This window comes from Podospora pseudopauciseta, chromosome 4, assembly GCF_035222475.1.
Source record: "Podospora pseudopauciseta strain CBS 411.78 chromosome 4, whole genome shotgun sequence".
In the NCBI taxonomy this organism is placed as follows: Eukaryota; Fungi; Ascomycota; class Sordariomycetes; order Sordariales; family Podosporaceae; genus Podospora; species Podospora pseudopauciseta.
Window position 1 is genome coordinate 499,248 of NC_085894.1, and position 13,322 is coordinate 512,569.

At 51.4% G+C, this 13,322-nt stretch overlaps 5 protein-coding genes across 5 annotated transcripts; 2 read left to right on the plus strand and 3 right to left on the minus strand.

Annotated features, from left to right (window-relative positions):
• Positions 1–120: 120 nt before the first annotated feature.
• QC763_401433 (uncharacterized protein) lies at positions 121–5,239 on the plus strand (the record flags this gene model as incomplete). The annotated part of the gene is made up of 11 exons (XM_062911772.1): positions 121–545; positions 601–1,711; positions 1,767–2,806; positions 2,870–3,132; positions 3,295–3,606; positions 3,682–3,713; positions 3,769–3,927; positions 3,988–4,378; positions 4,441–4,614; positions 4,670–4,942; positions 4,991–5,239. The coding sequence occupies exons 1-11, from the start codon at positions 494–496 to the stop codon at positions 5,237–5,239; spliced, it is 4,056 nt and encodes a 1,351-aa protein (XP_062765359.1). The 5' UTR covers positions 121–493.
• Positions 5,240–6,054: 815 nt separating this feature from the next.
• On the plus strand, positions 6,055–7,698 carry QC763_401440 (uncharacterized protein; the record flags this gene model as incomplete). Its single annotated transcript, XM_062911773.1, has 3 exons — positions 6,055–6,207; positions 6,298–6,404; positions 6,465–7,698. The coding sequence occupies 3 exons, from the start codon at positions 6,055–6,057 to the stop codon at positions 7,345–7,347; spliced, it is 1,143 nt and encodes a 380-aa protein (XP_062765360.1). The 3' UTR covers positions 7,348–7,698.
• Positions 7,699–7,897: 199 nt separating this feature from the next.
• QC763_401445 (uncharacterized protein) lies at positions 7,898–8,509 on the minus strand (the record flags this gene model as incomplete). The annotated part of the gene is made up of 1 exon (XM_062911774.1): positions 7,898–8,509. One exon carries the CDS (start codon positions 8,507–8,509, stop codon positions 7,898–7,900), a length of 612 nt encoding a protein of 203 aa, XP_062765361.1.
• Positions 8,510–9,333: 824 nt separating this feature from the next.
• QC763_0062000 (uncharacterized protein) lies at positions 9,334–9,837 on the minus strand (the record flags this gene model as incomplete). The annotated part of the gene is made up of 1 exon (XM_062905864.1): positions 9,334–9,837. The coding sequence occupies one exon, from the start codon at positions 9,835–9,837 to the stop codon at positions 9,334–9,336; it is 504 nt and encodes a 167-aa protein (XP_062765362.1).
• A 331-nt stretch (positions 9,838–10,168) lies between these two features.
• QC763_401450 (uncharacterized protein) lies at positions 10,169–11,461 on the minus strand (the record flags this gene model as incomplete). Its single annotated transcript, XM_062911775.1, has 1 exon — positions 10,169–11,461. One exon carries the CDS (start codon positions 11,459–11,461, stop codon positions 10,169–10,171), a length of 1,293 nt encoding a protein of 430 aa, XP_062765363.1.
• Between the last annotated feature and the right edge of the window lie 1,861 nt (positions 11,462–13,322).

Below are 13,322 nucleotides of genomic sequence, written 5' to 3' on the forward strand. Positions count from 1 at the left end.
AGTACAGAGTCGGAAGGTGGGGCTATGATCCCGAGGAGGGGTGGTGGGGCTGTGGGGTGATTGCCGTTTGGATCTTGGCAGAAAGCTTCAACTGTCTTGACTCTGCCACCAACTTGGAATCCGGGACCAACGACAGATAGGACAAAATGCACTTTGTTCTTGCCATTAAAACCTATCTACTCTTTCGCTGTCATTGAAGTAGAATTCCCTTCCTTGCCAGCAATAATAATCGATTTTTAACCCTTTGAAAGCCATGATTTCAACCCACGGATAAATCGGCCATGATGCTCAGCTTCGCATTTTCCAGTCTGGTGTCGCACAACGGTGCGAGAATGCAGCTCGCTATGCAACCCATGGTATTGGGCGATGGCCATGACCGGGGGTCGAGCCTTGCCAACCTGCGCAAACATGTTTAATATCTACTGCTTGGTCCGGCTTTCGAGCTGAACGTGTTCATCATCCCCAGTAAAATCTTCGCGTCAACGACTCTGTGATGGAGAGTGAACAACCGATAGACTTGGAATGGCTTGCTGACTTGTCCAAAGGTAAGTACATACCATATACTCCAATATTCCATCTAATGTTTAACCCACATATCAGGTCAATCATTTACAACCTTTGGACAATCCCAATCTGCAAAGACTTTCGATTTCGGAGACGATGGCTTTACTGCTTCTCTGTCAGAAGGGAATGAGCTGCTCCAACTCACTCGGCCAGATCCTACTTGTGGTCTCATTTTCGTCAGAGGAAACTATCCTGACAGCGCAGCCTCCATGCTAGCCCGAGCTCAAAACCAGCAGCTGCATGAGGCTCAGAACAACGACACCTTTGGAACCAATCTGGTTCCAGAGAGTCCCCAGACGCCATCTTCGCCCTGGGCCGTGAGTGCCGCAGACCGAAAAAGTCAGGGATGGGTCAACTTTCGTTGGCCTTACGCCCAATATGTGCTTTTTCATCTGGATGCTGCCAAGGGTTTCTATCGTGAGATTGGAAGCTGGGACACCATATCATTTGTTAAAGACAAAATCTTCTTTCAGATTCACCGTCTGAGTTTGGGGGTTGGCAGTTCAGCCACCAGCGATGACCACCAAGATGACGTGGCACGTGCGAGGTTCAAAAGAGGAGGACCAGTTCGATTCGGGTGCCCATGTTCTCAGAATGATATTCATCGACAAGTTGACACATATACTATCACGAACAATGCCAACATTGTGTCCTGCAGAAGCAGCAACTATCGCACAAGAATCGAAATGACATTTTCGGTCAATGGCATACTCCAACCTCCCACCTTCCTCAACCCCTGCGACACAGCTGCAGACGTTGAATGGGTTGACATGACGAGTGAGGTCGAGGTTGACATTCGAGTCGGAGAGCCCACATATGTTGTGTCAACCTACGCCATACGTACTGAGGATGGGGTTGAGCACGACCCTTCGCTTCCGGCCGACCTCGCAGACTATCTGGGCGTCAGCCGTGGGTCGGTCAATATGACCGACAGACTCTTCACAAGCCTATGCGCAGCGAACTACGAAGCGATTGAAGCGGTGGAATTTTGCGTCATCGGCAGGGGCGTGGAACAGATACTGGGTGTCACATCAATTCCGACCTCGAGTTCGCATCCCACGAGCCCAAGTTTCTTACATGAACTAGGAGAAAAAGCTCTGATAGGGAATATCATGACACGTCAGTTTGTCGACGTGGAAAGCGCCTTGTATCTCAATCCAATCCTTCTGATTTACTCGATATCCAGACTAACACCGTTATAGTTATCAAATACGGCTTCTCGCCAAACTGCATAGATTCATTGACTCTAGAGACTTGAAAAGGGATTTCTTGAACCAGTATCTGGAGCTGGAAAAGATCCGGCAGGCCTACCTTGACAAGCTCACAGCTGCCATTCAGGGTGCACTTGCCTGGTTGTTCGCCACAGATCTCAAGCCAGGGAGACTCCTTCTCGCAGTCCACAGTGAGCCCTCCAATATTTCTGACGGCCCAGTTTTTGAAAGGTTCAAAAGGTGCGCTGGGAAACGATCCGCCTTCAGCTGGGACACGACATACAACCGTGGCTGCTATGCCACCATGGCCGCCTGGTACGCCTACAGGGCATGTCCTTCTGCATTTCATACAAGGTTCATAAGCGAGATCATCGTCCCCAGGTTACCTGTAGCATACCACCTCGGCATGGAGCGGGCAAATCGCGATAAGCAACCGACTCCCAAAAGCAATGTGCTGCAATGGCTACATCTCAGCTCTATCTTGCTGCTCTATGACGAGCTGGGTTGTGCGGAATACGATCTCGACATTGATGTTGACGAGGTAAGAGAGACCCAAGAAAGAGCTGAAAAAAATGTCTCGCGTCTCAAAACCAACCAGCACGGTGGGTGGAAAGCACATCATGACGAGCTTGACAGGGCTCTCCTCCTGGCCGAGGAGATGCAGCTGGACCGATTGACGCACAGCAGCCGGTCCTACAATTTAGCGGTTTCTCGAGCCAAACAAACCAGGCAAAGGATCCGCGACCGCAAACGGACGGCAAAATTCTTGCCCGGACCAAAGCCGTGGATGGCTATAAGAGGACTTGGCAACGGGCCATGGGAGCTACACAGCACCAACCACGAAGCATACCTGAGAGTCGCCGATATCACCAACGTCCCATCTGCCCGAGACAGGCTGTTTGAATTTCTGTTGTCGGATTACTCCTTCATGACCTCTTGGGACTGGGCAGATGGTAACATGGTAGGCCGATGGTGGGACATCCAGCCTATCGCGATGATATGCGCCACCTTGCTGGATTTGAAATATGAAGGTATCTCCAACTCTGAGAAGCCGTTTTCCAACGGGTTAGCTGATCTGCTGACACTTTTGCTAGGGAAGCTGCAGGCTGCGCAAGCCAAGAAACCAGTCGGGGATGATGAGCACCCTCAGTCTCTCGACCGCCGAACGGACACACTCAGATCCGACGATCTAAATAGCAGCGAGATTTTGCCACGACAGCCCAAAATATCCGGCGAGATTGTTAACATGGAAGCCATGTTATTCAAGCTTATTCAGTCGGTGGAGGAGTCCCGTGGAAGTGAAATGGCCAAGTCTTTTGACTGGATATCGCAACGACCACCAAACCCTTGCTTTCCTGTAAGCTTCCCCATGTCTACCTCCCTACCTTGTTTTTATTGTCTGAAGAGCTCCGAGTCGTCAATGAGTTCATATGCACATTGTTATTCTTGAAATATCGTGGCGTTTAAATTTTTTATTTTTCTTTTGGTTTACATTCTCACATTCCCTCTCATATTGTAGGCCTGGTATACCTTACCTCGTTCACCACCTTCCTCGCCAACAACACAACTTCCACTTGTTACCCTGATACCGGAGCTAAAGGCTTATCTTCCTGACCATGGGCCCGAATTGTCATCCATTCAAAAAGTAGTGACCGACACGATGACCTCTGATGACGACTGTGTAGCCTTGCGTATGATTTGTTTGTGGGATATCACCCATGGGTCTCCGTTAGATTTCAGCTTCCAAGTCAAACCCGTCACCTGGACGACTATCCCCAGGTCAACCTATTCATCTCGGGACAGATCCTTGAAACAGCGTCTAAACAGTCGTGTAAGCTCTTTTCGCCTCGCCCAGCTCAGATTGCAAGCAGACACGGCTAATCATGTGCTATTCGAGGGACCTCAGCTCGTCGATCTAGGAATAAGGCACAGAATCCTGTAGGACCCCGCACCTCAAGGATCATGTAGTCAAGATGGTTGCTAATCTCCCTAGTCTATTCCCCATACTTACACTTTTTAACGCAGCTGGACTCTGCTATCTCTGGCACGATGCCGCGGCTTTTCACTTGAGAGATCACTTTGGCTCAGTGTCACGGTTCACTGACAGTAAGAAGGGACCGACGGGGTGGATTACAAGCATTAATATCTCGCAGTACGTTAATTCCCCTTGGAGGTTGGCTGTCGTACTCGTGTCACTAATAACAGGGCAAAGCTGGACTCTTCGGTCTCAGGCTGAAGTGAAAGAAGATCCGTATCGTGAACGTCACCGCCAGCACGGCAACTTCCCACCTGACAACATTGCTGAGCTCGGGGTTGGTATCGACACAAAATACATGGTCGAAGAGAGATCATCATCCATAATCTTTACGGGACATCATTCTGGTCGTCTGTGGGTCTGCTCGATCATCTCACCAACGGTCAAATGGAATTATCTCGAAAGTCTCATCTCCAATTACACCCAACCACTCCTGGCCAACTTTGTTCATCAGCCATCGACCGCAAGGTGTCTGGTGTTCCTGATGTTCCTAGGACATCTGTGCGAGACGTTGGCGGATGAGTATGAGAAGCTTCTCTTGCAACTCGATGGCATAATCGAAATCAGGGTGCGTTGTTGAGTCAAGCGGGGCTTTTTATGTGGAATCGGCTAACAAGGATGAACCTGCAGGACCGTACGCTGTTTGAAGGCCCCGAAGACTGGTGGGGAACGGCGGAAGCAATCAACAAGCTCAAAAAGATGCTCTGGGGTTGGGACGCACTCAGAATCTTTAATGACAAGCTCTCCGCCTCTTTGACACAAATCCAGAGGGCACACGACACCATGGATAATATTATCAAGCAGGTATGTTCTGACCGCAGTCGCACTCTAAGACCGTAGAGTAATAACATTAGGTCAGGAGACATCGTATCAAGATGCAGAACTTGTCCAAGAGGCGAATACTGTCGTGGATGAGTTTCGAAAACGGCATGGCTTGCTTATTGACGTCCACGACAAGACGCAGTTGAAGATCAAACAGGTCACCGGTCTACGCGACGGCATCTCCACCATCACCAATGTGGTTGACGCCCAAACCGCCTTGGAGGACAACAAGACGACAATACAGCAAGGGAACAACATCAGGACCCTGACCTATATCACGATTGGCTATTTACCGCTTGGATTTGTCACGGTAAGCGTTGACAATGCTTTGCAAAGGCCTCACTAACAACACATACAGGGTCTGTATTCTGTACAACATGGCACCTTCATGAACTCGGCCACAGACTGGCAGTTTGGCGTCATGATTGTTTTGTTCTCCCTTGGCACCTGGATACTCGCGTACGCCCTCGAAAAAGCACTTGTGCGCGTCGACTGGAACATCATCAGGGGACACTTTGACCTGAATCAACTGCGATGGGCGTTCAAGTGGCCCGCCAAACCCACTCGAGATGGCGGCCAGGATCAAGGTCCGTCTGGTCTGGCATGAAGCAACGAGATCTCCCAAGAAAATTTCCCGAGTTGGCAGCTGATGGGAGGTTGAGGAAAGGCTCTTTGTCACTGCACAAACAGGAGTGAAGATCGCAATGCATGGAATGCTGCGCTGCAGCAGGAGAAGCAACCGAGCTTGGTAGCGGCTCCGCCGAAGGGGAACATGCACAAAAGCACGTGGATCACTGCTTGGCGGGTTTCTCCACTCGCACATGAAAGACTTATCTGAAGGCAGGATTGAAAGTGGGGGACTGGTTCACAACGCTCCGCCCGAGTGGATGTCAAACAAGGGGGCCGGGCCAAACATTCCCGCCGTTATCGACCGAACACATCCAGACTCGGCCAGGCGGCCCACTGCTTGGCCCCTGAAGCTAGCCAAAACAATGATCGACCTTCCCTGCGGAAACAGCGAGCATATAGCGTGCATGGCGGTTTTATGGGAGTGGAGACGGCAAAAATCATCCTTGGCCTTTTGCGCGCGCTTTTTCCGCCTTCAAGAGTGCGCCACCGGCCAGCAACCATGTCTCCTCGGTTCGCGCGATCCGACCTCCCTCGCTCGTCAAGTGAACCTCCAACGTCACCTCACCACCCCCCTTTCGTCCCAGCGTGCCAGCCTGTGAGGGTTGACACGGTACCTCACCCCCTCCTCCCACCAGCTATTAGGCAGGACAGGCCAGGGGACATGGGCAAGCTGGTGGCATTTTGACTAAGCGAATCTGAGATTTCCCTCCCCCTTCTTCGACCGCCGACAGATATCCCCATCCTTCACCACACTCGTTTCTGTCCTTCGCAGCCAATTTGCACATATACGCCATGACCGATGTACCAAATCGTGGCCCGGTCCTGCTGGCCGTTAACACGACGGGTGCTGTCCTCGCCGGCATCACTTGCCTGCTACGATGCTTTGTTCGAACCAGAGTTGTGAAAGGGTTTGGGCTGGATGACTGGTTGATGGCGGCTTCAACGGTATGGACATTTTCTTGGCTCTCCAGACAAAAAAGCAACGAGAGAATCGCTCGGCTAACCCCTTGACCATCTTGATTGTGTCACGCATAGGGTGCATATATCGCTTTCTGCTGCTTTTCAAACGTGGGGGTCACTCATGGCACAGGGAAACACAAGTCGGATGTCGACCCAGAGAATTACATGATTGCAATGAACCGGTAATGCGCGAAACTGTCTGACGTGACAGGATGTTTGTTTGGCTGATTGTTGACTCTCAGATGGTACTACTGCTACCTCCTCTACGCCTGGTCCATGATTCTCGTCAAGCTCTCCATCGGCTACTTTTTGCTCCGAGTCACCATCACCCGCCTTCACAAATGGATCATTTACGCCGCGGGCGCCATCACGTGCGTCAGCTGCCTGACGTTTTTCTTCCTCGCCATGTTCCAGTGCTACCCGATCAGCTTCTTTTGGAACAAGGACCAGGACGGCAGATGCATCAACATGAACATCCTGACGGCGTTGGCTATCCTCTATTCGATCTTCTCCGTCGTCACCGATCTGACGTACGCCCTGCTGCCCGCGTGGGTGGTGGCTCAGCTCAACATGGATAAAAAGTCGAAAGTGGCGGTGATTGGTCTGATGGGGATGGGATGCGTGGCCAGCGCGGCGGTTATTGTTCGTGGGCCGTATCTTCGACACATGGGGAGTGAGGATTTCTTGTGGGATACGGCGCCGATTGCGATTTGGTCGTCTGTCGAAGCTGCGCTTGCTATCACGGCTGGGTGCCTTGCTTGTTTGCAGCCTCTCGTCAAGATGATTGGTGTGAAGCTTGGTCTCGCGGCTTTCACGACGGCCTCCAAATCTGGGGGGCGGGGGAGCAACCTCAAGATGACGGGCGATATCTCGGTGAGGCGATCTTTTACCCGACGAACCGATTTGTTTTCAAGCGCCAACTATCGTGAGCAGCAGGCGGCTGGGGAGCTGAAGCTTCAGCCGGGGTTGTCGGGGTACACGGCCAAGTGCTACGGCAACACGAGCGAGGAGGAGTTGAGGCCGGTGACAAAGGATACGGATGCAACGCTGAGGGGGGATAGGGACAATGAGAGCAAGGAGAGCATGAATGGGGTTGTGAAGGCGAGGGAGAGGGAGTCACTATGATGATGGCTGGCAATATGTTAGAGAAGTCTCTTTTATGTTTGCATAAAGGAAGTGTGATGACGACTTGGATACGGATGGATACCCCCTCACCCCCCCCACACCCCAGAGCACCCCATTTTCTGAGCAATTATTCAGCGTTTTGATGGTCGGTTTTGGTGTTTCTTTTTTTCTTTTTCTATTGGGCGGAATATCTGTTGCATCATCATTGAGCTTTTTGGGGGGGGCGTGATGGAAAGTTCTTTTGTTTGCTTGGAAAAGCGAGGTACATGTATAGATTTGGGTACACGTGTAGATATATGCTAGTGATAAGTTTTGATAAAATTTAATTCGAGTTTGAGCGATGAAGTGAGATAGACTCTTGATGAATGAGTGAATGCTACATAAAAATTCCAGCTCTTTTTTTCCCTTTAGAAATCCCCTCTATGAAGCAGCAGATCCGGACCAAGACTTGTTTTATCCCATCCCCCACCTCACGACGCAGCCACAGAGCGACCGGAAAAGGGTGAGTTTGTCGACAAGTCACGGCATGACAGTGGAGGTATGAATGGAACTACCACTTGGTGGTAACAACCCTTCTGGTGGTGACGGCTGGCACGCTGGTGGCAATCCAGGTGGTTGTCACTCCGGGGATGCTGGTAGCAGTCCACGTCACGGTCACGCCCGGAGCAGACAACCTGCTGGTTGTCAGTGTACCGCCCGGAACGGATAGGGTGCTTCCCACAGAGATGGGGATTCCGGGAGCGCTCGCAGTGACTGTTCCGGGGACACCGGGAACTGCACATGCGGAGGTGCCAGGAACAACAGAAGTTGCAGTCACCGTGCCGGGGACACTGGTCGCGGCCCTAGTGGCGGTTACAGTGCCGGGAGCGCTGGTAGCTGTGACAGTGCCCGGAACGCTGGTGGCGACCCTCGTGGCGGTCACGGTGCCGGCAGCGCTGGTAGCTGTGACGGTGCCGGGCACACTAGTAGCTGTGACGGTGTCGCGGACACTGGTGGTGCCCCTAGTGGCCGTCACGGTGCCGGGGGTACCAGGAAAGCCGACAGGAATGCTGGTTGCGATGGGGAGATTGATGGGGAAGCCGGTACTGATGCCGATGGGGATGGCAGCTGCCGTTGCGGTCGAGGCGAGGCCTGCGAGGGTTGAGATGGTGGAGAGCTTCATTGTCAGGGTAGTATGGAGGGCTTGTTGATATGAAGATTTGATGATGATGATGATGGTGAGGATGCTGTTTACTTTTGATTCGGGAGGGAATGATGACTTTATAGTACTTCACTTGACGAGAATAACCCCCTTCCGTCTTTCCTTGAATCACATCATATCACCTACCTAGGTACCTAACCAGCAACGAAGTCATACCGCCAAGTATCTCGCTGCACCTAAGATCCCTGAACAGCATATCATACCGCCGAACGTATAAACCCCGAACATGCTTACACTGGGGAGCCTGAAACAAAACAACATGGGAGGTGATTGGATAATTGAAGATGGTGTATCTGTCCGCGTCGCTATACGAGCCAAAAGGATCTTACCCTACCAAGTTGAAAGAGATGCATGTCGAGTAGTTGATATTTGCTCACAAGGTACGCGCGGTGTGCAGATACGAGGGTGCATTGGGAGAAGGCAGGAATATGTCTGGAAGGAGAGTCGAGTGATTCGTCACCGCTACAGGGGTGAGCTTATGGGTGCAGCAAGGCCAAGGCGGCTGTGGGCAGGGGAAGGGGAAAACAAGGAGATGTCAGCCCTACCGAGTATATGAGAACTTTTGTTCAAAAAAGACACGGCTATAAGGTACAAGAACGTCGTGCTGGCATTTGGCGACGGTAATATTTACACAAGTTCAAAGAGGGGTTGAAGCCGAGGGGGACAGGAACTTGAATACAGCTAATAATAAATATCTTGAATGTATATTATCAACTCCTCATCAGTGCCAGTCAAAGCACAGCATCTGTCGGTGAGAATAACATCCAGAGCCCTTCCAATTCCTCCTAGGCACCAGCCTTACCCTTGCCATCCTCCTTGAACTCCCGAATCCTCCTATGCACCTCCACAAAAACCAACCCATCCAAAATCTCCGTCACCTCCGTAATCTTCTTCCCGTTCTCATTAAACTTCACAAACCACGAGACATCCAGCTTTACCTCCTCGTTCTCCCCATTCGCCAGGTGCAAATTGTCAACGTACACCGTCCTCGCGGCCCCAGTCATTGTCTCTGCGTCGACAACCAAAGGCATGATATCTACCGATCTGGTCCCGACGAACCGGGATTCACTCGCGTATTGAGCCTCCCATGTCGCCACGTCAAAGGCAAAGTCTGGCGGTGCGCCTATGCTAGTGAGGAAAGATGCGGGGGCGATGTAGTGGAGGCAGTCGGGGGAGAGGACGGAAGAGAGGAGGGAGGGGTTTTTCTGGGTTGTTGCTTCGATGGGGCCGTGGAGGAAGGTTTTGAGGGTGAGGTGGAGGGTTTGGTGGAGGTTGGGGGTTGTTGCCATTGTGGTGGATTGGGGGGTGTTTGTGGTGTCAACAAGGAAGAATGGCGGGCAAGGTCAACAAAGATCTGCTTTTACAGGAAATGTTGAGTTATATCATGCTTTTACCCCTCTTTTGAGGGCGAAAAGTGTCAACGTTCATGACGTGCCATAGGTGCATGATGCTGTTGGTTGTTGGTGGTAGTTTGAATCTTACTGCCCTGGGTGTGTGTGTGTCTTGATGGAGTTGACAGAAGGGATGTGATTACTGTTAAGTATTTACAAATTAAGGCACCTTGCTAGGTATCTATAGGCATACTTTGTTTCCTTCCCGACAGATAAACCGACACATAAACTACACAGTAATAGCCTTGGGATACATCCTCGTGCAGCTCAACCCAGTGTCGGACCCATCCCCACTCGACAGGAACACCTGATTGTTGCCACACAACAAAATATTCTTCCTGCCGCCAACATCAAGCGTGAGCTCGCCAGTCGCCGTGCTAACACACCCCTTCACCCTGATAGAATATGCAGGACTATACTCGGCACCCGTCCTCACCTGAAGCCGAACAGACGCAGCGCTCCCTGGGCTCACCCAAGCACTGACCTTGTAGGTAGACTGCCCAACAAGGTAAAGAGTTGCCAGGTACCCCTCCTCGTCCAAGACCCATTTGTACATCTTGTAGACGTCGATGCCAGGCTCGACTGGCGCTGATGCCCAATCCATACTGCCGTACAAGCCGGCCATGCCGTTGATCAGCTGGGAAAAGAGGTAGCGCTGGCTGTTGGCGGAATCAGTCGCGACGGCGTTGAAGTTGGCGACGTTACTGCATCTTTCTGCTGGGGCGACCACGGTGGAGGTGATGGTTGATGTAACGGTGGTTGTTGAACCTATGACCAAGACGTTCCCTGTTGCCGTAGTCACGGCGGTGGCAGTGACCGAGGCCGTTTCAGTCTGGGTGTTGTATTCTGTGGCAGTTACTTCGTCGATGACCGTGGTGGTGGTGGAAAGAGTAACGGGAATCGGGATCGTTGTGGCAGCCACGTTGTCGGTGAAGGTGACGGTCACTGTGGCGGCCGAGGGTGAAACGGTAATAGTCTCCTGGGTGGCTCCTGCGCACTTGCAGACCGAAATATACTTCTCCCATGATGGACAATGTGCTGAGGCGTAGCTTGGAATGAATGGCGCCAGGGTGCCCCTAGTGTGTGCCAGGTCGGTATCGGCGGCGCGCGCCACGATTTGAGTCGCAGCACTCGGCAGAACTGTCGTGGTGGATGTGACCAAGACTGTAACGGTGTTATATGCGCGGGTAACGTAGACCAGGGAGAGCTGAGTCGTCGTGCCAGTCACCGTGGTGCTGATGGTGTTGAGCAATGTTTCGGTCTCGACAGTCGAATAAACTGTTGCCGTCGTGGCATCTGTCTCGACCACGCTGACATACTCGGTCGGAACTTCCGTCACAGTCTCGGTAACAGTGGTGACTTGGGGCGTGACTGTGACTATCTCGAAAGCCAATGAGCAATCCTGTAGGCCATCAACCAAGGGATCAGCAACGGCCTTGAAGCATTTGTTTGTGCGGCAGCAGGCGGCAGATGCCAGTTGAAGTAACCCAAAGGCCGAAACGAACGCAAGTCCCTGCTTCATCGTTTACGATAATGATGATGGGACGAAAAGAGTGACTAAAGTGAGTGTGGCAAAAGACAACAACAACCTTTGGCCAGCCCGCAACGGGGGCATTTTGCTTTTCAATGTTCCTACCATGATTCGAGATCTCCTTGGCGCTGTCAATGGTCTGAACTGGTTGGAATTGTGTGGAAATTGCGCATCGATATGGTCATGTCTGATTGGCCCCCTTTCCTCAGCTGAACTCCATGCTGCCGCATCCTTTGAGCCGCAACCCGAAATATGCTCGATGATCTGCTAGCGTCCAGCTGAGGTCCGAGAATCCTTGTCATCTCAGGATACCTAACCCATCATCGTGAATCATAGATGTCATCTGAGTTGTTGTGAAGCGTGCCAGCAGAACTGTGAGAAAAGTGATGGTATTGTACGGCACTGGAAAATCGGCTCCGGAGAGTAGAAATCTATCTATATCAACAGCTAACCTGTGGCCCACAGCGCAGAAGCCCTAGGAGCAACCTGCCCGAAATATCACAGCTGTCCTCCGAGGAATACTGACATGACATCACAAGAAATCCCCAACAGCCCTACCCGTACAATATGCGTTGATAGATATGATCGAGATGGAGGAGAAAAGTTGGTGTGCTGATGATAAGAAGAGATGCAAGACTTTCACCGGATGGAAGGAAAGCTTCAGCAATCAAGAGAAACCACCAGTCAGCATGAATATGGGATCGAAGACCTCCGTTTGTCAACAGCCATTTCTTATATACCTATTTAACCTTTCACCTCTAGAAAAGGAGCAGCAGATCAAAACAATCACCACATATCCGCACGAAACAACAGTATATCATGGGCACAGGGACTAGTGAAACGGCTCATCTTGAGTAATACCTGAGTGTATTCGATATCGGTCGAATCTCAAGCACAGCAGGAAACCGCCCTCCCTCTGGATTTGTGTTTTCCAAGGCCTTGACTACGAGCCAAAACTTTACAATACATGAGAGTGCTATTCTTTCTTTCAGTCAAGCTAGAATATAGGTGGCCGGATGACTTGCGTCTCCCTACAACATGCCTCATGAGAAGAAAGCTTGCTAGGGCATGTTCCTCATCCAAAAGACCAGCATGATGACGCATGGAACCTTGACATCACAGTCTCCGTGTTATTGCTCCCAATTCACCTGGTCCAACCTTTTCTGTCAGGTCCACATGTTGGTTGCTCTGGATTGGGATTTTGTTGCGTATATCACACACTTTGTAGTTTTCTTTTCTCTCTCTGTTAAATTTCACCATCATCACTTTTCTCACCACCTTTTGCCTCACTTTGCGCGCCAGTGACCACTTTCACTGTCCCAACCCCCGCCTGTTCGCTAACCGACCTGGACACTGAGGACGTTTGGAGATGCGACCAGCTCGCCAACACTTGAAAACGGGTTGCCTAAGATACTATCTACTTGGCGAACGCCGAAGTGTTCGTTTTGGCCTTGATTTGACTCAACCGTAGCTTCATGGATTGTCTGATAAGGTCCGTTAATCGGCGTGAGAGTCACGCTATCCCGTCACGGCCTTTGCCGGCTTGCATACAATGGAGCCAATATGACTTTTGGATCGCGAGCAGTTTGGCCCCCGCGCAGCTAGCCTCAATCAATTTGTCAAGGCTTCACAGATCCGTACCTCCGAGTCCATTAACATTGACGGCGGTGAGTTGCAAAGGTTGAAGCTGAATAGGGGATCTGTTCGGTTATGCAAGAAACCTGTTTGCATGTCGCATTCCGGAAGTGTAGGTAAGCCCTACGAGCCGTCTCAACACGAGCCTTTCCCGTGTTGCGTAGGCGAACCGGAAGATGTCAGCAGAGTGTCGTCGCGATGCGACGTGGACGCATGT